Raw genomic sequence first — 26,840 nt, 5'->3', positions numbered from 1 at the left:
CTAAAGTATAGTTATTACTGCATATCTCACTCTCACCCCTGAGCTCTGAGGGCAGTTTCCACTTCGGACACAGTTTTTAGGTCTCCCATCAGACTAACCCAGCATCTTGCACTTGGTCAAGGGAAGACTTGGTCATACTTTAATTTGAACTCCAGTTACCTTCTGTGACAGTTTGGGAACTTGTGCCAAAGGGTTTGAGATGGGAAGATCAGACCAGAAAAGAATCTATCCAGACCTGCCCTCTACCACCGCCCCAATACGTACATACATACATACATACATACATACATATATATATATATATATATATATATATATATATATATATATATACTTCTGGGTATATATAGTTGGTTATTCTGGATGAAGTTAATCTACCTCCTTCAAGAGTCATCTGAAGAAACTAGCACTGGAGAATACAAGTATCCGAATATTTAGGGCGGCCATAAAGCCTGGAAGCAGGGGTGAATATACCTAATGGTTTACCGGTATTACATTATAGTATCGATACATGTTATGTTCAGTGCTGTTACATCCACTCAGTGTGCCGTCCCTTATTAGCAATGCAGAGTTCAGTGCGCTGTGCAGAACTACAATGAGCAGGTATGTTACTGTAGCGTTTCCACCAATCCCTGCCTGCACGTGCATCTGTGTCTGATGGCTTGTGTGTCTGATGGCTTGTGTGTCTGATTTCCACAGACTAAACGTGGACCTTTTGCGTAGCCCAGAAGTAAATCAAGAGGGTACAAGCTATTAAAAATATATATTACCCATGTTTCTAGACTGTTGCCACCTTGTAAATTAATTTAAGCAAACTGCTTTATCTATCTAGTTGACAGTGTCAGGACAGACAGCCTTTTAGAATAACATTGCAGCAGGGGAGGGAGGGACACGGTATGACCACTGCCCCATCTAAGTGCTAGAGGTTACCAACCTGTGCTCTAAGTGGTGTTACTGGGAACCAGAATGGAGAATGGAACTTCCAGGTTCACTGGCCAAGGACAGTTGACAACGTCTACAGTTGTGGGTCTGAGAATAAGGCTACCTTGCCCCTGTCAGATCTGATAGACAAGCATTCTTTCCCTTTCTTTAGTGCCTAAGGCTCTGGTAGGCTCCAGAGCCAGGGAGACCATTTCTCAATTTCCATATCTATCCCAACTAGTCAAGGGTTTTTTATGGTCCTGGACCTTTCAGTGTGAGGTCTCTATGCTATTTTGACCCCAATTTCACAAGGTGGTGTTGAAGTACCATGTGGTAGTTGCTTAAATTTTGCAATGAGAGGTCATTTAAAGTAGCCTTAAAACCAAAAGCTTTCTGACAGAAATGGAAACTGTTTGCAAATGAGTATGAGTTGTGGGATAGTAACCTCTTGTAGCTACTCTCGATGATCTAGCATTCAGTTTACTCATCTTCCTGTCAGCCATTCATCTTCCTGTCAGCCATTCATCTTCCAGTATCCCCCTATTACAAGTCCTATCAAGCAAGCCCTAGTATAAGACTTACATGAAAGGACCCAAGGTATTGTCCAGCTTTGAAACATCTTCAAGAGAAGCTTTAACTTGACATTCTTAACTCCCAGTGAACCAACCTCTTAGTGTCAGGGTTAAAATTATAGCTATTTGGCCTTGGCTTTCAGTCTTAATCTGCCTTTATACAATTCAGATGCAAAGAACTGCATCAGTTTGGCAGTTTATTCTTGTATTTATTACATGTTTAAGTAGACAGATAATTTTTTATTCAGTGTTACCTTGGCATATTTTGTTATAAAGCCAGGTCCAAACATGCCTCTAAATGACTGTCCCTTATTAGCCTGACCACATGACTTATAGCTATAGACGTTTAAGCAAAAACAGTGTTGGCAGTGACATAATAGTAGAAAAGATCCCCTGGCAGGCAAGAGGCTTCAGCATATTATGTAGTTAGCAGGTTGATCACTGCTTACCTGTATTGTGTATTTCCTCAGTAATATACATGCCTTCTCGATAGGTCAGTCCCCCTACAACAGGGGTTCCTGTGGCTGGAGCCAGCGTAGGGTCAAATGCATCAATATCGAAACTCAGATGGATTGGCCTTTGTCTTCTTGAAAGGAGTAGAATAAGAACAGTCATTTGGGCTGTACTTGGACATTCATCCTTCCTACAGTTGCAACTCCTTGATTTTGTTGCTGTTAATCCTAGTACTTTGTTACTATAGCACATTTCCAGATTTCCTATTCTGGAAGTTATTGAGTATGTTAGATGCCTACACACCACTTCATAATTTTGCCCTTTGTTCTGTGTGCCTCAGACAGACTAACTCCAATTTGTATTTCTGATTTACCCTGGACATCAGAGCCTCTTACATTAAGAACTATCAATAGAGGGAACTCCTCACTTCCATAGGACATGGGTTCTGACAGATTCTAGTTTAGGTTGGATTGATCTAGATTACAGTTGCAGTTGCTGTTATACTCTGAGAGAATAACAGCAGCTCTGAACTTAACTCTGAGTTTATGTTTGCAGTCTTACCATCTCCTACTTCTAACTTGTTTAGCCCAGGTGTCCAATGGCTGAAGCTAACATACAGCAAACACCTATACAGTGAATTATTTGCACTTCTTAACAGCTTAAGAAATGGCATACTACCAAGGTGGCAATTAATCACCCAGAAATGAAGACTCAGCACTGGGAAAATGTTCTTAACTAGCATTTGATTAGTATTCATCTCCCATCTTTCTACACTACCAAGATTTGCTTAATATAAAACTTGCAGTTGAAGCAGTAGTGAGGCTGGGAAGAAGAGGACAGTTGAATGCTTCTCCTCTCGAAAGGTAAGCATTAAAAATGGAAAGAGAAATTCATGAGAGCTGTTTTCCCTCCCAACCCCAGAAGAAAAATATGACCTATATTTCATATTCTCCCTTTCTGAATTATCTGAATTTTTTTATATGTACATGTTTTGCTTTTATTTTAAAAGAAAGGTCATTATCCTCAAGAGACAGGCTAAAGTGTACTGCCCACTGAGAATCTGCCCTGTTCCCTTTGGGACCTAGAAGTAGATATCCATTGTAGTTACTTACTTGCCAATCAGCAGATCAAATGTCTGTTCCATGACCTTCTGGATACCAAGTCGATCTATGTCTCTCATGGAAAAGTACTGGATATCATAATTCTTTAAAATAAAACTGGTGACATATAAAGGAAGGAAGCCTTAGTTTAAAGAGCATTTTTAATCAAATGTGGGGGGGGCGGGGGGTTGTCTTCATAGTGACCTACAACAGGTTAAGGCAAGAAACAACCCATCAAGTGGAACATTAGTGGCCAGGACAGGCCCAAAGCTCAACTCTAATGTATCAACTTACTGTTCAGGAGGGTCCACATCTCTTAGTCCAATGTATACAATACTTGGGGAAGAGATACAAGGTTTGATCCAGGAAAATCCTGGGAGTTGTGGGACCTATGAAGAGAGGAATGAACAGGATTCATCAAGGATTCTTGGTCTCATCAAGATAGTCCCCGTGTGCTTCCCAGTGTGCTTTTTCCTCTTACCCACAGTATATGGGTAAAGCAGCAGACACACTTGATCTGGGAAGGAACTGATAGAAGTGGAAGTGATTCAGAAGGGCAGCTGAAGAACACAGCTGAAGAAGAATAAAATACCTTCTCTTAAGGTGACCTTGGTTTCTCATTAACTTACCTAAATAGCAGGAATACTGCTGATTAGGCCTTTCCATCTCTTTGCACGCTACTGAATTGTTTACAGATTGGTTCTTGAGATGGCAACTGGGTTACGTTTCAAGTCCCCAACAGCCAAAATGTGAATTCTGCCTAGTGAATAACCTTTGTACTGTCCTGCTGTAACTTGGTCCCTCACTGAGGGGAGGGATACACAGATTCTAGTCTATGCCTAGCATGGTCTCCCATGTCTTCTGAACAGCCTGGGAAAAGATTACCTAGAGGTAATCATGGTTTTACTTGGCTTCTAGACCAGTGGGTCTGAGAGTGAGGCTTAGGAGGTTCTTACCAAGAAGTCTTCCGGCTGTAAGTGTATCAGATCACTAGAGTTACTACCCACTCACCACATTGCTTTATTATGAGATTATGATCCCCCCTAAGAGCAGGGACCATGTCCTAGTCATCTTTATGTCCCCAGCATCTAGACTGTCTGGTCCAAAATAATGTTTGATGAACAAATGAAGGAGTGGTAAGCATTACTACAGCCACCATAAACCCATCCTTCACAGAAATGTTACCGAACTAGACTCTCAAAGCCCCAGCATAACCCTTGCAAGCTGTTCAACGTTCTCTTCATTTCAGCCCACTAACCTTGTCCTGTAGTTCTTTGAGGAGAAATGAAACTGGCTGTCCATGGAGATTTCCAGATGAAGTGGTGAGGGGTGTATTGATGTCAGCATGGGCATCAACCCAGATCACACAAAGGTCTGGGCAGTGCCGGGCGTGCCCACTAATGGTACCGATTGCCAGGCTGCAAAGAACAAACACAGTAATATTAAAGGGCTTCCGCTTGGCAAGCATCACTAACAAATATCTTCAGCCAACACAGCTCAGACTTTGTCCTCAGGGCAAAGTCAGGGCCCTAGATTGAGGCTAGATTTGGATGAGACAGAGTCCCTGGGACTGTGTTCCCAAAGATGAGCCTTGAGAGAGAGAGAGACAGGGAGAAATGGAAGGCTCTAAAGATTCAAAGCTGACAACTGGTTATCCTTGTAGTGTGACAGGTGTCATTGCTGCCCCCAAATCCCTTTAATTGGATCCATTAGCCTTGGCCCAGAAAAGGACCCAAAATATTTGTTCAACAGATGAAATCCTGTTAAATGATATGGGCTGTATGTAACAGCTCACTAATACTACTTAATACCTCTTGAGAGACCAGGGAGATCTAATTACTTTTAAAGAATCAGTTATATTAACTTGTTAAGGATAAAAATTAGTATTACAGCTGTTTAGAAAGATTATGTGATATTTCCTAAAACAAGAAGTCAAAGTTTTTAAAGACATCAAAGTTAACAGGGCAACCCAATTAAAGACCTCATTAGATCACTGAATAAAGTAGAAGTTTATTTCCATGTTATCTTATATACATTATCATGGCATGCAAATATCATTAAGTGTTTCTGGGTTTTGCTTTCCTTGTCCTTGGTCTCCGCTTGCATTAGCCAACTGTCCTGTCTGACCTGTAAGAATATAGCTGATGAAATTGTGCTTGGAAAGCTGCCCAAGCTTCCTAGGAACCAAAGAATTTGACATAGATGAGAAATGCAGCTTAAGCATCTTAGGAACTAACTACAGTCATCTTTCTTGATCAGTACAGCCTGAGGTAGCATTTTAAGCTCCATGTCCCACATAGGACTTTTTCGAGAGATAGCATGGTCTGGCGCTAAAAGCACTGGATTAAGTCAGAATATTGGGGGTCTTTCTAGGAAGAAATGTGTGAAATAGGGCAAGTCATCTAACTTCTCTAGACTGCAGTTTCCCTTTCTATAAGATAGGGAAAATAATCTTAGCCTGTTTAAGTCAGAGTTGGTTTGACGATTAAAGCAGTAGTGGATGTTGTACTATTAAAGGGAGCTGAGTGACCTAAAAATGCCTCTTCCTTTAAAATATTCAACAGCTGTTCAGGTTATACACACATCCCTTCCTTTCTAGAATCTTCCAGACAGCCTAGTTTTTAGCACTGAACAGGAAACAGGGAGCAGTGATAGAGCTGCAATCTAGACACAAACAAAAGGAAAACCAAGGATTATGATAATTACAATAATAAGCAGTCCCCAAATAGTATGCTGACCAGAAGAGAGACAATAAATAAACTTTGAGCACTGAGCTACGGGACAAGAGATCCACCCTTGGGTTATTTAATCAATTTTGGTAAAGAACCTGTGACTTATTTCTTATTCTACTTAAAATTTTATTCCTGATGAGGAACCTACCTGCATTTGCAGTTCCGTTAAGTGATCTGAGAAGCTCTCTGAGTACCTCAGGGGAAGTTGCTAGATTGGATCTCAGAAGAAAATTTAATTGCCCATAGAGGTCAGAGTGGACTTGAATCCCAGCTCTGCTACTTCCTGGCCCTAAGACCTTGGGTAAGTTATCTAACCTCTGTCCCTCAGTGTACCCAGCAGTGAATTAGATAAAATTGTATCTGCCTCATGGCATTATTTTGAGGATTAACTGAGAATATGTATGAAGTGCTTGATATTCCTAGTGCTTCAATGCCATTTTTCTTTCTACCAAAAAAATCTTCATTACTGAGCTCAAATCACACTTCCCTGTGAAATCTGACTACTCTAGCCCAGACTGATCTCTTCCTTCTGAGATGTAGGATTCAATATTTTTTTTATTCCATGTGTATTTATTTCATTTAATCCTAATAGATCACAAGTTTCCCATAATCCTTAGCACTGCTTGAGAACTCATCAGAACAGTGTTCAATAAAGTGCATGCTGATTCAGTGAGAGGAAGGATCTAATGTATTAGCCACCTAGGGAGGCTAATACAATACTATGGAGGGTAGAGAATGTATTCACATGCCAAGTGGGGCATTTCTAACAAACCTATTAGCAGAAATGCTTTAAAAAAAAAAAAGCCCAAATTCGCCTATCGATAGATCCCCCCAATTCTCCTAAATAACCAAAATGAAAGTCATGAGACAGTTTTAAGAAAGCTTTCCAAGAAATAAGCATGAAACATACTGTCTAAAAACTTCGTTTAGTTTAACTCTGAACTTGTCCTTATACTACGTGATATTTTCTCCAGTGGTTCATGATCTTAGACATGAAAATACTATGCACATTATACCCTAAAAATTCGAAAGGGTATTTTACTCTAAATGAGGAAACTGAGACAAAGAAGCTAATTGATGGGCTGAGGCAATCCAGCCCCTCCACCACCCCTGGCTCCCAGCTTACCTGTGGTCTCCTCCCACGGTGACACAGCTGTAGCCACCTGACACTGCTCTACTAACCACCTCCGCTAGTTCCTGGTTGGCAAGGCCCACTGAGCGAGGATTCACTATCAGGTTATTATAGAGATCATCTTTGGGAACTGGAGTAAAACTCAAGTCTCCGAAGTCTTTAAGGTGGCAGCCTAGAAACAGGGATGACAAGATTAATTATAATATATGTTATTACAACTCTTACTGGCCTGGGCCACAAATAATAACTGTGACAAAGTACACATCATACTTATTGTCATGGTAACTCAAAACGTCACGTGACAGTGGCAGGATTCTCTCAGTCCTCCCAGCAATCCTGTGGGGTAGATCCTGTTAGGAACACCATTTTGCAGATAAAGAAGCTGGGTTTTAGAAAGTAAAGCCCAGAAATGTTCACTAACTTGACCTAACAATCACAAAACTGGTAGCAATTTGGAAGACCTCAGATATCCCTGAGTTACAGAGTGAAAATAAAATACCGAGAGGAACTGGCAGGATTTTAAGAAAATTAAGTATTGTTAATTTAGGACAAAGAAACATACTTAGGAATTTTCACATTACAAACTTTTTTTAAAAAATAAAAGGCCAATCTGAGGACCTAAATATTTCTTAATTTTAGGATGCTTTAACAGTTATTACAAGATCCCAAACACTGTTCCAACTGCTCAACAGAAATTCTTAAGACTCACAACAATCCTATTAGGCAACTATAGTATGCCATTCTATAGCTGAGGGAACTGAAGCAAGGTCCCAAGGTCACACAGTTGCTAGGTGCCAGAATCAGGATCCAAATTCAGGCCATCTGCCGCAAAGTGTGTATTGTTGACTCTGTGGTTTGCATCTCAACGATTCCCTCTTGATTCTGACACTTTAAGAACTAAAGAGTCCTCTCCAAGGTACTTCCCTGGTGGTCCAGTGGGTAAGACCCCGCACTCCCAATGCAGGGGGCCCAGGTTCGATCCCTGGTGGGGGAACTAGATTCTGCATGCATGCCGCAACTAAGGAGTCCACATGCCACAGCGATGATCCCGCGTGCTGCAACTAAGACTTGGCGCAGCCTAAATAAATAAAATTTTTTTTAAAAAACAGTCCTCTCCAAGGAGCCAACAAGATGGCAGAAGTGGAGCAGAAGCAGCAGCGGACCTTCTGCAAGGTCATCTGCTTTGGTGAGCACCTAGGCCAGGCACTGGACACGCGGACACAGTGCCGCGGCTGCACAGTGCCCTTCGGCTGTGGCAAAAGCACCTGGGCAGGGCCAGCCTGGGGGCACGGCCCGAAGAGAAGCCGTAGGTGCTGAAGATCATCCTGCCCAGGTGGTGGGCGTGCAAGACCTTCACCCAGGTGGAAACCAAGCCCAAGATTATTGGCCACTACCTGGGCGAGTTCTCTATCACCTACAAGCCTATGAAGCACAGAGCCAGCCACTCCTCCTGCTTCATCCACCTTGAGTAGCCTGTTCGGCCAGTAAAGGCACAGACTTCTCTTTAAAACAAATGAACAGAATGAACTAGTGGTATATTCTGACAGTAAGCTGTAATATGTTCCCACCCGGGGTTCACATATTCCAGCAAATTACGACATTAGTCACTACATGTTAATCTTTAGTGTAAGTACCAGTCTTTCAATCTTAACCACTTATATCAATAAAATGGTTGGATTTAGGGTGAGGACTAACTAATCCAACACTACCAAAGGATTTGAGCAAACAGAACGTTAGCATAGATTGTATTCTTATGGGCCTGTTTCTCAAACTAGAATCCAGGTATGTTGAGGGGAGGGGCAAGTGGTCACAGGATAGACATCTGAATGTTTGCAGAGACTTGTATTAAAGATTTGTATTAAGACTAGCACAGACCAATCTTGAATATAAATTGTACAGTTTGAGCTTTACCTCTTGAACCCAAACTCAATCCAAAGCCAAACTTCTGAGAGAATGTAGAGATTTGAGAAGCAATGGCCTGGAACATAAACCCAACCAAGGGATCACCACCAAGATCTGGATGACTAAATAAGAAGGAAAGGTGCTGAAGGTAGGAGAATATGAAAACAGGCCAAAGACACTGAGAACCAAGAGAAAAAATAAAACATCTATAAAAATCTTCTTAAAATCTTTTAAAAAGAAAAAAGCCACGAGTAACATCACTACGTACTTTACTAAATCTCAGAATATGGAAGGACACTTTAGATTTAAGAGAAATGAAACTTTTAACTTTCAAGTCAATATCAGGTCTTGCCATTGTTGCAACACAGTCTTGAGCTGGACAGATTTGAATGGCAGTGCCTGTACTTGATGTTTTAACTTCCATATCCATGTTTATCTCAGCATCTCTAGGTGCAAGACGCCATGGCTTGACTGGCATTTTATATTAGGTGTATAATTAGAAAAGGTTTATAATCTAATTGAATAATAATGTTAATATTAATTTTTGAAGACTAACTCATTTAATCCTTCCATGACCAATAAGAACTACATGGGAATTAAAGTGATCAACCTGGTGGTTAAGTGATAGAACTTGGGGAACACTAAGTCCAGTCATGGAATCCAGGATGTAGACTTAGATAAGTACGACAGAAAACAGTACAAACTGGGCTATTATTTACTTATCAGAATAAAGCTGCAGAAAGCTTAAAAAGGGAACTTAAGAGAATTTGATAGTCTTACAGCAACACTCGCCATGGAAGAGAGACTGAATTTCATAAAAGTATTTTGGTCATTAAACATGTAACTCTGTGGAGTGAATCACCAGCTTAATTCACAGCCTGGATGGTGGGTTCCGATTCCTTGCTCACCAAACAGCCTTCTGCTTATTCACTTAGTTTCCCAGTTGCCCTTATACCAGCAAGAGGGCTTCCTGACAGTGGATGCCAGAAGGACTCTTGCTCACTGAAACTACGCACGGGCATTTGGGCTTATACATCATGGTTAGCACGAGTCTCTGGGTCTGAAAGCCTGATAAACTCTGCACACTTCAAGACTTCTGTTCCTGGACCCACAGAGCTGAGGGCCAGACCCCCTGAAGGGATCAATACCTTGAGAGGCCCTGAGTGGCCCACCTTATATGACTCCCAACTCTGCTCTTTGATTTCCACATTAAATTCCCAATAAGGACTAGGGACAATGAGTGCTAAAGGAGTGAAAGGAGGTTATAGGGAACATGAATTATGACCTGTAGGCCAGTTTTTGAGGAGTAGAGAGGCTGATGGGAGGTTAATTTTTTGTCAAGAGCAGGATGAACTGAGTAATGATAAAGCAATTACCTTAGCAGAGTGCAATGGCAAGTTCTTCTAGTTCAAAAGATAAATGGTCTCAGTAATTTTAAAGAATCTTGGAATAATAGTGAAAAAAGCAAACATTATAACATGGAATATCTGTCATACTGAAGAGAGCTGTCCCTTTCTCAAACTTTTTGTGCTTCAGGTCAACTCATCTGCAAGTCTAAATCAGATGAGACATAATATTTCATTGCTGCTCTTTCCTCTTTTAGAAGGCATTGTAGGATGAAATAAACCTGAAACTTCCAAGGAAGCTCTCATATCAAACAGATTTGGAACCGACTGGAAAGGGCTCTCATTTTTCATTTGCAGTGGGAAAAAGTCAAGCTCTGTATACACTGGCACCACCTCACTGCTTCTCTCCCCAGTGCTGGTAGTAAAAATACACGGACTACTACTCTGATGTTTTAGGCCCGGTTGTTACTTTTGGCCTTGATAAACCTCTTAGGTTCCACTGGAGTGGAAGAAGAACACAAGTGCATCCACAGAATGATGCAACCGGAGGAAATCCAAACAGCCCTATCTGACGTTAGCAGTGTCTGTGGACAGCACTTCTATTTCAGGGCCCTCATCACCAGTGAATCCTTGAAAGAAGCCAGTGACAGGAAAGAAGGAAAAGGAACAAAACTGTCTTTCTCCACACACCACACAGTGCTAGCTAGATGCTTTACAATAGCTACTAATCCTTACTTCCTCTGCTGGTATGATTATCCACCCACTTTGGAGGAAGAAATTCAGCAAAGTTAAATAGCTCCAACTGTTTAGAGCAAGCCTGAATCCTTCTTTGGTTAGAGACTCACAAAAGAATGAGTGAGCAGGCATTTTGATAGCATAAGGGTAGCCCATTCTCTCTGCTGCTCTGACTTCCACTTACAGGCAGCTGCAGCTGCTCCCAAGCCTCCCAGCAAGTCAAGAGAGGTGGGTTTTGAGGCGGGCTGACACACGGGCGAGTCTACCAAGCCACAGGTAGCTCACTGGCAGAATATTAGACTTGGAGAAAAGCTAAGAGTCTATTAGTGTACAGTTTTTCGAACTGTCCTTGAATAGGATGAATGTTTATGATTTGTCAGGAATAACAAGTCAGTGAAACATGCAGAAAAACAAAGACTCTGAGTTCTTATTTGGTGCTGAGAGAACACTGGTGGCTCTTAAAGTTACAGACTCAAATATTGTACACAGCAGATTTCATTCCACAGAAAGGGAGTTCCCAATATTTTAAAGGATGGCATCTGCTAATTCTTAGAACCTCAGAGTTGTACCTGGAAGACCATCCTATTGAAAACAGTTGCAGTTTTACTCTAAGTCTAAACTAGGAAAGGAATGCCAGTTAATTCAGGTCATTTGAAGTAAGCAGAATTTCTCTTATCCCTAAAATGTGATTTGGGTAATAACCTTTGAAGAGACTGTTATATAAGGTAAACTCATTTGGCTACCACCAATAAAATGCAGGGGTCTGAATTTTGTTTAGTGCATTTAACTCCCAGAGGCTGTACAACCTCAAGAACCATGTGTCCTGGGGTATCTAAGAATCAGCTCTTTGCTTCCTTAGACCCAGCCTCCAAAATAAGTTTGGTGCTTCAGGGAAAGAAATCATATCACACAAGTACACCTATTTGTTCTAGTTCACTTCTTCAAAGTCCCTCATGAGACTGCTCCAACCAACCCTCTCGACACCCGCTTCCTCCCCACTCTGTTCTCCTGTTCAACAGGAGGTGTTCTCAGAGGCAGTGAAGACCATGGATGAGGAAGACCAAGGACAGTGGCACTAGGGGCTCGAGGATGGAAGGTGACCCCGGGCATCCAGGCCAGTCACTTCAGACATGGCCATCTAACGTCTGTCGGAGCTTACCTCAAGATCAGCTGATACAGACGTGATGTTAATAGATACCTTTGCATGAATGTGATCCTTGAGTAAAAAATCCCAATACAAAACAAGCCCAAAAGTTTGGCTCAAGACATGTAACTGAGATGACTTGCAGCACCATTTATGTTTCCTGCTAATTGGTTCTCCAGCCACATCCGAACTTCTCGAAGAACAGTGTACCACTTGCTGAGGGTAGGCTTAGTAATGTATGCCCCTCTGAACCCAACTCATGTCAACCCTCCAAGCACCTCCAAGACCATGGTGAGCCAACTCAGGCTTTCTTGGGCAGACTGTCAGCTGACGGCACCCTGACAGCCTGGTTCCAGCACAGGTGGGGGCAGAGGTAAGAGGAGGGTTCCTGTGGCTTCACGGGTCACTGCAACATAACCGCTTTCCCTCGTTCCGAACAAGACTGTTAAGCTTCTCTGAGAAAAAGATCTGTTGTTAACATGCTGACAAAACTTCAAGCTACTCCAATATCTAACCATGGGAAGAGACAGCGACAATCCCTGGGGCTAAAATATTGCTTTTCAGAATATGTGATCTTTCTTCTTTAAATTCTTGATGCTCCACCTTGTTCCAGAAAGGGTTTAAAGGGCTAGTGACTACAGCTCTGCCAGTTAACCAGTCCAGATGTGTAGCTCCCTGCCCCATACCTGGGCTAGCATCCTGGTGAGTTTCACAAGGAACCTCAACAAACCAGACACCACATTCCACGCTACTCCAGGCTGAAAGCAGAGCGCACAGGAGATGAGGTGGCCACAGTGGGTCAAGTGGCCACAACAGACGCGAAGGAAAGAATCCCTGTCCTTTGGCCCCTAACTTCCCAGAAGAGTCAAGATCTCCAACCAAGTTCAGTCTCTAAGTTTGTCCCACCTCACACAGTCGTTACAAGTATTGAAATGAGATAACAAGGAAAAGCCTACACGTGCTAGGGGTTACATTATTAGGTCAACTAGCTGAGGCATCTTTGTGGTTTTTCTCCCCACCCTACCCTTTTCTTTGCAATAGATGGTGTAATCTAAGACTTCCCAAAACTTGTTTGCAATACAACTATGTCATTTGGATAAGAACAAGAGTTTTTGGTGAGAAGTAGCAAACATACACAGGCCCACTGATTTCTCATTGAAATAGCTCCTAAGGAGCCCAGTTGTCACACACAGTTCAAATTTTCTACCTTCCCTGTAAAAGAATATAAAGGCATGGCCGATTTCACTTGGAACACCAATTCTCTGAAAGCCCTAACCACAGCGCTACACCCTGCTGTGACTCAGTTCTCAGGTCACACAGGAAGGTATTTTCTACTTCTTTTCCTATTCTGTGTTTCTGGCTTCTTGGGGTGGAGGAGGGGGCCAAAAAGATGCTTCCTTCTCTTCAAATCCTAGCATTACCACACCTATTATAGGAATACACCCTCACTATTAAGAGAGCTTGGGGGACTTCCCTGGTGGTGCAGTGGTTAAGAATCTGCCTGCCAATGCAGGGGACACGGGTTCGAGCCCTGGTCCAGGAAGATCCCACATGCCACGGAGCAACTAAGCCCGTGTGCCACAACTACTGAGCCTGCGCTCTAGAGCCTGTGAGCCACAACTACCGAGCCCACAAGCCACAACTACTGAAGCACGCGAGCCTAGAGCCTGTGCTCCGCAACGAGAAGCCCCCGCACCGCGACGAAGAGTAGCCCCCGCTCGCTTCAGCTAGAGGGAGCCCACGCACAGCAACGAAGACCCAATGCAGCCAAAAATATAAATAAATAAATAAATAAAAACATTTAAAAAAAAGAGAGAGCTTGGTCATTAATAGAGAGGGACAAGTAAATTTATTCAAGGATTAAATTATTTAAACCAACCACAGTAATCCCCTTAGGTTCTAGGCCTCTGAATGTGCTATTTTGGATATTAAAGGAGTAATGCCACTCCTTTCTAAAGCAACTAGAGGTCAGCCTTACTTGAAGCAGCCATCATTAGCTACTTAGGTCCTGGAATAAGTATGTTTCAAAAAAGGAGGCAAAAACTAGCCATCGCCACTTACCAACATTTAGCTTGACTAAATTCATCAACTGGTAGCCCAACACCTTGTAAGAGTTTAAAATTTGATATATGACAGTTATTCAATTTAAACATTTTTAAAATCTGGGAAACCAGGGGGCTTCTGAGGAACAAACCATTTTGAGAGTAAGGAAATAGTGATCTGGGAAAATCCCACGGATCACGATGTGAATGAAGTTCCAGGAGAAAGCCTGGATGCTTTGCCCCATTTCGTCCTTCAACAAACGCTAACTGTGTGCTGACTGTGCACCTGGTTGCAGCCTTCAGGGAGCTCACAGCCTGGTCAGAAGACAGGCAGGGAAAGCACAGGCCGGTGCAAACTGCGATGATGCAGCTGTGCACAGGGTGTGATGGGAACAGGGGAAGGTGCTGACTCAGACCCAGGATGAGCCAAGGGGACTTCTCAGAAGAACCAGTACCTGAATCCTGAAGGTTTTAGCCAGGAATGAAAGGGCAAAGGCTTGCCAAGCAGAAGCACATACCTTCAACCCTACAGAACAATGCCCAGGGTCCATCCGGGAGGACTGCAGAGAGATGAGGAAGGAGGAGGGGGCAGGGCCCAGGTCCTAAATGCAGCAGGGAGCTACTAAGGTTCAAGTCAGGAGGTGACAAATCAAATCTGCACTGTCCCGCATGCCGCAACTACTGAGCCAGCGTGCTTCAACTACTGAAGCCCGCGCACCTAGAACCCGTGCTCCGAAACGAGAAGCCACTGCAATAAGTAGCCTGCGCACCGCAACGAAGGGTAGCCCCCACTCACCGCAAGTAGAGAAAAGCCCGTGCGAAGCAATGAAGACCCAACACAGACAAAAAAAAAAAAAATCTGCACTGTTAATCTAGTGATCTGGTGGCCTCTAGAAAATGGCCTGGCCTGCAGAAGAGCAGCTCCCAGAGGGGCTGTAAAGACAAGACAGACAGAACTGACAAGATTCCAGCAATACTTAGAGGGGTGTGGAGGAGAGAGAGAAGGTTTACCCTCCAGCTTTCTGGCTCTGCTACCATCAGAGATGAGAAACCACAGGGGAAGGGAGTGGAGATGATGGTAAGTTCAGTTTTGGATACTCTGACATTGGGGTGTTAGAGACTATCCTGTTGATAATACGTGGAAACAAGTTAATGGCTCAAATCTAGGCAGTGTTCAATGGCTGATGACATCCCTTCTGATGGAAGTGTATACCACCACCTACGAAGCAGAACCGCCAGAAAAAAAAAACTGGACCTGAATCTGACCAAGGATCTAGATCCAATAGCCAGTAGAAAGGAAATACAGAGGACAAAGAACATGTCATAGGATGCCACAGGGATGTGATCTGCAAAATACAAGCTGAGAGATTCTGCAGACAAATGACCTAGTTTCCGCTACAGATCAACTGCAAGGAAGAAGGAAGAAAACAGGAGGGACCTATAAAGGACTTACGAGATAACAATACAGACCTTATTTGGATCCAAACTCAAACTGTAAAAAGATAAACACAAAAAGTGTAAATCAGTCGGGCAATGTGAACATTAACTGGTGTAAGGGCAGATACAAGTTGAAAAAAGACTTAATTATCTCTGTTGAAAATAAGGGTAAAAACTTCTCTCCTCCCTTGTGTTTCAGAATTTCTTTCTCTGTCCTTTTCACATGTATGTAATCTTTATAATGACTAAATAGGCCTCACAACCCAGGAATGTTTCCTCAAGGACTTGGGAACCATTTTTGTGTGTGTGTGTGTGGGATCTTAGTTCCCCGACCAGGGACTGAACCCAGGCCACAGCAGTGAAAGCACTGAGTCTTTTTTTTTTTAATTTTTATTTTTTATTTTATTATTTTTAGCTGTGTTGGGTCTTCGTTTCTGTGCAAGGGCTTTCTCTAGTTGTGCAAGTGGGGGCCACTCTTCATCGCAGTGCGTGGGCCTCTCACCATCGCGGCCTCTCTTGTTGCGGAGCACAGGCTCCAGACGCGCAGGCTCAGTAGTTGTGGCTCACGGGCCCAGTTGCTCCGCGGCACGTGGGATCTTCCCAGACCAGGGCTCGAACCCACGTCCCCTGCATTGGCAGGCAGACTCTCAACCACTGCGCCACCAGGGAAGCCCAGGAACCATTTTTTGAAATACAAACATCTAGGGCCCCAACCTCCCAGTTCTATGGGTATGAGTGGTGGGCCCCTTGCTTCAATTTGCCAAAAAACTATCCCCCCCCTTTAAGATATGAGAAGTTTGTTTCCTGTCCAGATAAAGCCAATCAGCTAACCGGTACTCACTCCAATTTCCATGATAAAGTTAGGATGAGCTACATGTGACAAAAGGTCAACTATCAAAGTCCTCTAACTGGAGGACTAGTTATTAATCTCGAAAACATGGATTGTGTTGCATCTGCTTGGCTACAGAAAGGAGTAAGATTTGTCTTTGCAGTCTTTTATCAGATCGCCCGATTTAATGCTTATTCAATAATAAACTGTTTTCCTTCTCTACCAACTTCGTGGATAGGTTCTCAGATGGGAGATATTTTTAAATTATATTTCCACAATACTGGTATTTGATATTTATTTTAGGTGTGATAATGGTATTGTAGTTAGGTTTTAAAGCATTCTTGTATTTTGAAGACATATAATGAAATATCTGCAGATGAAACAAAATGATGTCTGTGATTTGCTTCAAAAGGTATGGAGGTGGGGTGAGAAACCTTGCCAGGTATAGATAATTGATGCTAGGTGATAGCTATCAAATTCATTATGTTACCGTCTCTACTTTTCTTATGTTTGAACACTCCTGTAATAAAAAGTTAAGAAGATACATGGAAGCCAGCTGGTATACAGGTTTGGAGCTGGGAGGGAGGGGGAATAAGTGTTGGAGACAAAGCTCTGGAGGCATCAGCATACAGGTAACAGGAAGGCTGTGGAAATGGACAAATTGCCAACTGAGACAGCATAAAGCAGAGGGTCAAGGACAGAACCCTGAGGAATACTAAAATGTAAGGGGTAGGCAGCAGAGGGTCTAGCAAAGGAACCTGAAGAGTTAAAATCAGAAGAGAGTGGTAGCAGTTTCAATAAGATAAGATGGGTAATAGTGTCGAATGTGAATGTTGCAGGGTCCACCATATTAAAAAGTAGGAGGTCAGAGACCTCAGCAAAACCAGTTTCGTTGCAATGATGGCCCAGGACCCCGATTATAGCAAGTTGACCTGTGAAAAGGCAGTGGGGAAGCCAGTTATTTTGTTTCTGAAGAGAAACAAAATAACTGGACAAGAGCTAGAAGGCTACATACGGCAGAGGGGGATGGGAGGTGGGCAAGATTTGCACTTACTTACTGAAGGGACAGGTTAGTAGAGAGACGCTGAGAAACAAGGGGAGAGAAGGGCTAAGTGCTAGAACAAGAACCCTCAGGAGCCAGGAAGGGATGGGATCTAAAGCACAGGGAGATGGTGTGGCTCACAGCCACTTGTCCAATATCTGCTCTTCCCTTCCTCCACAGAGGATTTTAGCTGGGGCACGACCCCTTAGAAGAGACTAAATTCACCGTCTTCCCTTCCAACTAGCTGTGGCCATGTGACCCACTGGAGCCAAAAGGATAAGCAGAGGTATCCTGCAGCAGTGTCCTGGGAACTTTCCTTAAGGGAAAGCACAAGTTCTCCCTTCGCCCGCTTGTTGGTTTATTTTCCCATCCTGCTGCCAGAAATGAGGCCACAGCCATCTGGGACCATTAGATAGAGGCCTTGCTGGTAGTGCAGCAAGATAAGAATCTAGGAACTGAACTTCAAGGAACTGAGCCTCCAAACCAGTTCTGGACTTCTCTCTAGACTATTTCCTAGAGAGTGAACTATTTTTCTTAAACCGCTTATTTGGGGCTCTTATCACGTGCAATTGTACCTACCTAATACAGGAAGGACTGGATACCTCATCCTCTGAGGACAGTGTAATAGCATCTTTGTCGATACAACTAACTGGGGGATGATGGGGGGAAGAGCTAGAAGTTAGGGAGTTCATACCTGAGTTGGAAAAACAGGACGATTATGGGTACAGATTTCAAATAGCCATCATGAGAAACAGGATTTTTGGAAGAAGTTGGAGACCCTACCTTTACGATGGTGCCACTCAGTTTCTTCAACCATGGTAAGAGCTGAGAAGGCAGCTGACTGCACCAATTGAGGGGCTAGATTGTATGTGGTAAGAAATGAGGTTCTCAACTACTTCTACTGCTGACTGTATGACCTTCAGGCCATACTTTACTTTTTTCCATTCTCAGCTTTTATTTATAGAACAGTGTGCTAAATAACAAGTTGAAAAAAATTTTCAAGCCTACAGCATTATGTCCCTAAGAAGTTAAAACCTCCAGTGACTTTCCTTGTTCTTAGAATATTCTATTCTAACTTATTTTAAGTGTTTCCTTTTTAATTTTAAATTGTGGTAAAATATACATAAAAATAACCGTCTTAACCATGAGGTGGCATTAAGTACATTCACATTGTTGCATAACCATCACCACCACCCATCTCCAGAACACTTTCTTGCAAAACTGAAATTCTTTACCCATTAAACCATCTGTCTCCATTCCTCTTCCCCCAGTCCCTGAACCACCATTCTACTTTGCCCCTATGAATCTGACCTATCTAGGTACCTCATAAGTGGAATCATACAGTATGTCTTTTTGCAACAGGCTTATATCCCTTAACATAATGTTCTCAAGGGTCACCATGTTATAGCATATGCCATTTTCCTTTTTAATGCTAATATTCTATTGTATGTTTGTACCACATTTTGCTTATCCATTCATCCATCAATGGACGCTTGGGTTGCTTCCACCTTTTGGCTATTGTGAATAACGCTGCTATGAATATGGGTGCACAGATATCTCTTCGAAACCCTACTTTTCAATTCTTTTGGATATATGCCCAGAGTAGAATTTGTAGATCATCTAGTAACTATTTTTAACTTTGAGAAAACTCCATACTGTTTTCCGCAGTACCTGTATGATTTTATGTTCCCACCAGCAGTGCACAAGGGTTCTGATATCTCCATATCCTCACCAACACTTCTTATTTTGGGGTTTTTTTGATGCTAGCCATCCTAATGGGTGTCATAATTTGCTCTTAAGATTAAGAATCACATAATAGGGACTTCCCTGGTGGTGCAGTGGATAAGACTCCACACTCCCAATGCAGGGGGCCAGGGTTCGATCCCTGGTCAGGGAACTAGGTCCCACATGCATGCCACAACTAAGAGTTCGCATGCCACAACTAAGGAGCTGGTGAACCCCAACTAAGGAGCGCTTGAGCCGCAACTTAGGAGCCCAACTGCTGCAACTAAGACCCGGTGCAACAAAATAAATAAACAAATATTTTAAAAAATAATAATAAAATGCATGGATAATCCCAAACTTGTTTAAAAAAAAAAAATCACATAATAGCAAGAACCTAGCACAGTGCCTAGAACATAGTAAATGTTAGGTATCAAACAACTTTGAAATATAAGATGTAAGTTAAATTCTTTGCTGCCTTCTTCTAAGCAGGAAAGATATGGTTATATTGAAATTTGCCAAATGCCAATAACATCTATAATAGATTTGCCTATATTCAGGTTCATCAGTGATGTATGCTTTTGCCAAGGCATTAGCAAATTACTAATTCCAGAAAAGCTTTGTCACACTCCAGAAAGAAACCAGTACCCATTAGCGGTCACTCCCCATTCCCTCTCCCCCCAGCCCCTGGGAACCACTAATCACTTTCTATATGGATTTGCCTATTCTGGACATTTCATATAAATGGATTCATACAATATGTGGTCTTCTGCATTCTTTCACTCAGTATAATGCTTTCAAAGTTTATCCATTTTGTAGCATGAACTAGCAATTCATTCCTTTTTATGGCTCAATACTCCATTTTATGAATATCACATTTTTCTTAAATCTCCCGTAAGAACCCAGATTTCTGGCTTTTCTTGAAAAACTGGAGATAAGAGTGTAGAAAGGCCCTCCCCTTCCCACATGACAACCACTGGCAAGACCTCAGGAACAGCTTTTTGTTCCCTGAACATTCCAGGCACTTTTCTATCTCAGGGTCTTTGCACTTTACTTACTGCACTTACCCTCTTCCTGAAATGCTTTTCTCCCAGATATGCACATGGTTCCTTTCCTTACCTCCCAAAGGTCTGCTCACATGACCCCTTCTCAGTGAGGCCTCCTACCTACATCTGCAGTGCTTACCCTATCTCCCCATCCCTTGCTTTCATTTATTCTATAGCGCTCATTACATCTGACATACTGTATGTTTTACTTATATCTGCTTCCAACCACCTCTCATTAGAATGAGAGTTCCATGATAACAGGTATTTCTGTTTTGTTCACTATTGTATTCCTAGTACCTAAAGCTTAGTAGTGCTCAAATTTTTTGAATATATACAAACAATGAACTTGTTATAGTTTTTAGTGACTGAAAGCTGCTAAGAAAAAATAAACCTGAAAATGTTTAAACAGCTTTAATGCATACTTTATATTAAGTGACACTTTAAGTGCAATGAGTTTCGGCAGATATATGCAGTCCTGTAACCTCCACCATGCTTAAGATATAGAACATTGAAAGTGAAATTAAGTCCCAGTAACACATTAAGGTAGGTCTGTTTACTATAGTGAGGCATGCCTAGAACTTGAAGAGGTTTTAAATTAAAGCTTTAGGCTTGGGACTGCCCTGGCGATCCAGTGGTTAAGACTCCGTGCTTCCAATGTAGGGGGCGCGGGTTCGATCCCTGGTCAGTGAACAAAGATCCCACATGCCCTGTGGTGTGACCAAAAAATTAAAAAAAAAAAAGAAAAGGCTTTAGGCTGCTATTTCAGAAGTTGTATTAAGGAACATGATAGTTCAAAAATCAACACCAAGAGAACAAGGAGTTGCTAAAATCCAAAGGGACTAAAACATACTCCTAGATTAACAAAAGACCAAAGAAAGCATAACCTAATGAGTTGTATTAACATACAAAAAGATTGTGTCAAGTACCAGGGGAAAAAAAGCAAACAAAAGAATAAGAATTTATTATCAAGGGCCTGGGGAGAGAGGGCTTTGCATATTCCAATCCACAAGGTAATTTCTCACTGGAATTTGTAAACTGATTTATCAGTCAGGATCTTTAAGCTGCAAGCAACAGAAACCGTTCTAGCTAATTTAAAGAAAAGCAGTTTTTTCAATTTGGGTAACTCCCAGAATCATCTTAAGAGGACCAAAATGTGGCTTAAAGGTCACATTGCCAGAAATAATGGCCCCAAAAGTCACATTGCAGATTGGTCCAGTGAAGATACCACTGCTGCTGTCTCCTCCACTACTAGGAAAAGGAAGCACTGCAGTTTGCATGGCTGACCCCACTGACACTGGACAGAAGCTACTGCTAGAACTGCCGCCACAACTGCCCATCACAGAATGAATTCTTTATTGCCCCTTCTTCCAGAATGTCAAGACAAGGTTTAGGGTGGGTGTTTCTGTCGATGGGGCCTAGGTCAAGTGCCCACAACCCCAGTTACAACACAAATGAGGTGGAATGTGGATGGAGAGAAGTCTAAAGAGGTAGAAGAGGGCCAAATTATAGAGGATCTGTCTTACTGGTTGTTAAGCATGGAACACATACGACCAGTGGTTGAAGATCAAATACCAGAATGTAAAACTATTAAAATGAAAATGTATTAGAAAAATGCATCTAGCACAAGCCTGAGATTTCATTGTTTACTGTAGGGGCAGGCTACATTTTAAAAGTATAAAGCTTTAAAGCCAATTTAAAGAAAAACACCAAAAAAAAAATATGGCAAGTCAGCAAAGATGGTATATGAATGACAAGACTGAGAAGCATGGATGCATGTAAAAAGCCATGGAAAGACTAAGCAAAGGAGAAAAATAGTCTTAAAAAGATCAGTCTGGTTGCAGTAAAGAATGAACTGAGGCAGGCAAAATGGGACAAGAGTCATTATTGGAAAATTAGATCTGTGTGTGAGAAGGACAGAACTAGAGCAGGGCCATTATGGGAAGGACTCTAATCATTTAGAAGGGGGAAAAGAAGTCAACAAGACTTTGTGATCAGAAGTAAGGAACAAAAGGGACGACAGAAGAATTCTGATGGTCTTGGAGTTTGACTTGAGTAACTAGATAATGAGTGATAGTGTGAAACAGACAATGGGAAGACAGCAAGACAAGCAGATTTGAGGGAGAAGATAATGAATTTTGTTTCGAACCTATAGAGTTTGAGACATCTGTGACAGTGAGATGAGGCTACTTAGTACAAAGCTGGTGGAACACTGGGGACATGAGCATTTGAGGGCTGGGAAGAAGAGGAGGACCCCAAAAAGGAGTCCAGGAAGGACCAGGCAATGGAGAGGAGGCTCAGGAGAGAGTAGTGTCCTAACAGAATATTTCAGGAATAAAGTGGTCAGTTGTGCAGTAGAGAGGTCCAGCAAAATAGAGGCTGACAAATCAGTGAGCTTGCTCAGGGTAGTTTCAGTGTGGTGGTAAGATGGGAGCCAGGCTGAAGCATCACTATCATAAAACTAAATTTGTGATGGCTGCTGTTCTCTACCAAACACTGAAAGCACATACTGACCCCTGCACTCACATATCAATCTGTTCCAAACGAACAGCTCTCATACCTCTATGTTTAAACTATCTCAGGCTCTCTATTGGTTCTTGCTGAAGCAGACCAGATTCTTGGGTCTCAACCAGAGTTGCCTGCTCTGCTCTCTCATGGAGCACCAAATGGAGCAGAAGAATAAATGTCCCTAGCCTAGTTGAGAGGAACCAGAATAGCTCCCATGTGGCTTCCTGAACTCCAGGACCCTTGGCTGGTCACGGGAATACAGTTCATTTAGGCTGTCACGGCTTCAGTACCACAGCTGGGTCAAATTACCATAATTACAATGACAGACACATCAAACTGTTTATAACTATCTTACCCACAGAACACTCATCCTACTTCTGAAGAAAAAAGGGAAAATTGCCACGGCTATAAGAGCTAACCAGAATCATGAGCAGAGGCACTACACCTAAGCCTTGCCAGAGCAATTACTTCTTCATTTTTCTCAGGCTCTCTTTATATACTAAAATAAGTGGTTACCTGAGAGAGGAACCATTGAGTGTCCTTACTAAGCCCAGGGAAAGGAAAAAAAAAAAACCCAGACAAAGGCAAATATATTCATTCAAGAGAACAGGAAGTATAACTGATGCCATGGCAACAGCAGCAGCCTGTGACATCAGAGCAGAAGGCAAGGAACAAAGGGATTTACGAGCTACCTTTCCATGGGTCTTCTCTCCCTTGAAATTTGACCCATGCTGCTTATTTGGTGCTGTTTCAGAATAGAGCAACTGAAACTCCTCTTGGTATTTTTCTCCAACATATTTCTGGAGATTAGCCAAAACCACATGCTGGAAATCTGCTGAGTGCCACAATCTTATTAATATGCAATGAGATTCTGTTTCAGACCGCTGGTGATACCGGGCTGCCAATCAGCTACAGGGTAAGGATATAAATTGTAAAACTAAAACTATTTGAAAAAAAATTAAAGGGGAGACCAAATAAACTGAAGCTTCATCATCACTTTAGCTTGGAGATTTACACAGGAAGTATTTGAGGCAGTGGAATTTTAGGGAGAATGGCTTCCCCAGGTTGGAGTGGAAAAATACCAGGAGCTGTGGCAGGAAAGGAGGTGTACAAAGCATGAGTAAGAGAAGCTGCTTATAAATGTTCCCTTCCCCCTCATTCAGCAGCCTCAGCTGGATATTATTAATGTCCCCTGCGTAAGAGGCTACAGTTGAATCTAGTCAGAAGTCTCTTAAGACAGAGTAGAACAATGAGCAGGCAATTTGAGCAAAGCCAGGCTCAGTTTATCAGATGAGCTGCAGGATTACCAGGTATTAAAAAATAGTGATTAGCAGAAATTGTTTTCCCTCAGTGTAAAATTATGCTTTTAAAAAGAATGTGTACAGCTGATTTAAAGGGATAGTATCTTCATTTATAACCAGGGGGAGGGGGGACAACTTCCTCCCATTAGGTAACCTGTGACACATTAAGTGAAAGTTTTTTTTTTTTTTTTTAAGTATTTGTTTATTTATTTATGGCTGTGTTGGGTCTTCGTTTCTGTGCGAGGGCTTTCTCTAGTTGTGGCAAGCGGGGGCCACTCTTCATCGCAGTGCGCGGGCCTCTCACTATCGCGGCCTCTCTTGTTGCGGAGCACAGGCTCCAGACGCGCAGGCTCAGTAATTGTGGCTCACGGGCCTAGCTGCTCCGCGGCATGTGGGATCTTTCCAGACCAGGGCTCGAACCCGTGTCCCCTGCATTGGCAGGCAGATTCTCAACCACTGCACCACCAGGGAAGCCCAAGTGTAAGTCTTATCTCTCATCTTTGGTGGTAAACTTGGAGAATTATTAAAGTGATTAATTATAGTTCCTTCTTCAGTTGGGTCTCTTTATTATTTAACAGAAAAGGTTTGAGTATTCAAATCAAGACACCACATCCATATGTAACCAGAGGTGTATGGAAGACACACGGTGACTTCATTATTCCTGTTTTAGAGGGAGATAACCCACCCCTGGAATGGGCTCAATGATCAGCAGAGGAGGTTTCAAAGCAAGCACGGGTAGGGGATTTGTAGTTCACCTAGATTCTGTATTAGTATCTCCAGGACCTATAGTTCCCTACTGCCATGCCTTTTGCACTTTATACTCCAGAAGAGATATGTGAATGGCCCTAATATAATAGAGGAAATGGCCTTGAACAACAGCTAGAAACATTTGGGTTAGATATAAGAACCTTCCTACCATAATGGTGTTGGAATTTGGTACCCTGTTACTAACAAGGTTTTCCTTTACTATATAAATGGCATTTATCTTTGGGTTGGAATTACCTCTGGTTCTGTACGTTTAGAGTACTATCCAGATTACAAGACTATCAAGATTACAACGTCACTTTTGATTACCTGGGGTGCTTGTGAAAATGCACGTGTCTGGGTCCTACCTCAGAGCCAATAAACCAGACTCATCCACTGAGAAGCCTAGGAATCTCTATTTCTCACAAGTAAACCAAGTGATTTTCATAATCAGGGAAGTTTGGAGAAAACAGACCTAAGGGTCTGCTTACAGTAATAGAAAGTTCTTAAACCTAAGGAGGAAATGAATGACTTGAAGAGAGGAAACTGGTAGACGGATGAATCATAAGCACCTCTGACTGAGTTAGGAAAGCTAGAATTTTGGGGAAAGGTTGACTGTACAGTGGGAGTGAGAGCCAGCCTGCTCAGCACCACTTTGCGGTCACTAGCAGCTTGTTCCAGGCCCTGCCTCACTCCGCCTCCTTGCCTTCCACACAGGCTCTTTGTTGCAAGAAGACTTTGCCTGAAGACTCCTCCATAGATCTTAAGCTGCATGTGGAATCCAAGGGAGGATGGGAAACGCTTTCCAGATACACAGCTGACGCTGTGCAGTTCCTGGATATAAGGGAATAAGACTCTGAACTGGCGTGTTACCAGCCCTCAGACTTCTAAAATCCAGCCACTTACCCAAATCGGAGAGCCTTTTCATCAAGCCAGCTTCTCTTACAGCAGTGGGACCATATTCCACTCCTTTTCTTTTCTGTAAGATAAATTACACAGTTAGATATGAGGGAAGATGACTAGAAAATAAGACCACTTTAGCTCACAAAAATACAGAAGTCTGCAATGCTATATTTAGTTCCCAACAGATCCCTCTGAAAACCTGTGACAGCATCAGCCCTTCCTTTTATCCTTTTCACCTGAGGTCTGGTCATTTCAAACACTTGCAGGGAAGGAGGAGAAACAACAATCACTGGATTCAGATCAACCTTCCAAGCCCCTCGTTGTGGGAAGGGCAAGTGGAGGCAAGACAGAGGAAGGGGCTGAGCCAAGTCAGAATCTGGCTGTTGGGTGTACGTGTCGCAGGCCGGGGCCGAGCCCCGGCTTCTCCACCAGTGACCTCTCCACGACTGCAGGTTTCTTTCATTGAAGAGAGAACAAAACAGCCCCTTCCGTCTTCCCGCCGCTAGAGAGGCAAGCACCAATTTCCTTTCCAGTTAATTCTCTTTCTGAGAATGGACCCTGGAGCCTTAAATCCTCGGTCTCTCTCTTTAACCTCTCCTCCCTCAATTTTCCACCGGGGATTCTGGTCGGTTTCTCCTCTTCCAGCCCCTCCATGAAATCCTCTCCCTCCTTTCCTCTCCTCCATCACCCCAAGCGGAACTCACCACTTTCTCGCTCCTCGGGGGTAAGGCCGAAGAAACCCACCAGCCCGCTGCCCCCTGCCCACGTGGCAAACCGGGTGCCCTCATCCCCTCCCTCCTTCTACCGAGGAAAATCCCACGTGCTCTCCCGGTGCCCAATCGCGGGAATCCACCTCCTCGTCCCCTCTTCGTTTCTCCCCATCCTCTTCTCACCTCCCCATTCTTCCCACCGGTCCCGATTTCTCCAGGCTGGGGTGAGGGGGCGGGAATCCTGCACCAAGGTGCCAGGTCCCAGTTCTCACCTGTCCCTGTGAAAATGGGGCTCCAATGACAGCCACGGAGTGGACGGACTTCTTCGGGACTGAGCGCGCTTGCGTACGGAGAAGCAGCGAGAGGCTGCTCCTCAGGGACATGATGGGCAGCGCAGGACGTAGACTAGCGAGAGGCTGCTACGTGCGGCTCGCCGCCTGGGGTGAGCACCGCAGCCTGCAGTGGTTACCTACCGGCGCGCGAGCCGCACCCCACCGCGCCGACCCATGACGTCACCGCCGC

General features: G+C 43.1%; 1 protein-coding gene and 1 long non-coding RNA gene across 2 annotated transcripts in view; one reads left to right on the top strand and one right to left on the bottom strand.

Annotated features, from left to right (window-relative positions):
• The window catches only part of ARG2 (arginase 2), a 27,810-nt gene extending 970 nt beyond the window's left edge, over window positions 1-26,840 (bottom strand). Inside the window, exons 1-7 of the mRNA XM_036842488.1 lie at window positions 26,591-26,840; window positions 25,612-25,684; window positions 6,905-7,082; window positions 4,305-4,464; window positions 3,341-3,435; window positions 3,059-3,163; window positions 1,943-2,079 (exon numbers count right to left, since the gene is read on the bottom strand). Of these exons, the coding sequence (XP_036698383.1) occupies window positions 1,943-2,079; window positions 3,059-3,163; window positions 3,341-3,435; window positions 4,305-4,464; window positions 6,905-7,082; window positions 25,612-25,684; window positions 26,591-26,701 (859 nt within the window). The 5' untranslated portion in view covers window positions 26,702-26,840. The remainder of the gene's footprint in view (window positions 1-1,942; window positions 2,080-3,058; window positions 3,164-3,340; window positions 3,436-4,304; window positions 4,465-6,904; window positions 7,083-25,611; window positions 25,685-26,590) is intronic.
• LOC118890133 lies at window positions 2,086-3,653 on the top strand. The gene is made up of 2 exons (XR_005018681.1): window positions 2,086-2,809; window positions 3,534-3,653. It is a non-coding gene; the product is annotated as an uncharacterized LOC118890133 (long non-coding RNA).

The sequence above is a fragment of the Balaenoptera musculus genome, chromosome 2 (genome assembly GCF_009873245.2).
Source record: "Balaenoptera musculus isolate JJ_BM4_2016_0621 chromosome 2, mBalMus1.pri.v3, whole genome shotgun sequence".
In the NCBI taxonomy this organism is placed as follows: Eukaryota; Metazoa; Chordata; class Mammalia; order Artiodactyla; family Balaenopteridae; genus Balaenoptera; species Balaenoptera musculus.
This window is presented reverse-complemented; position numbering and strand designations above follow the sequence as displayed.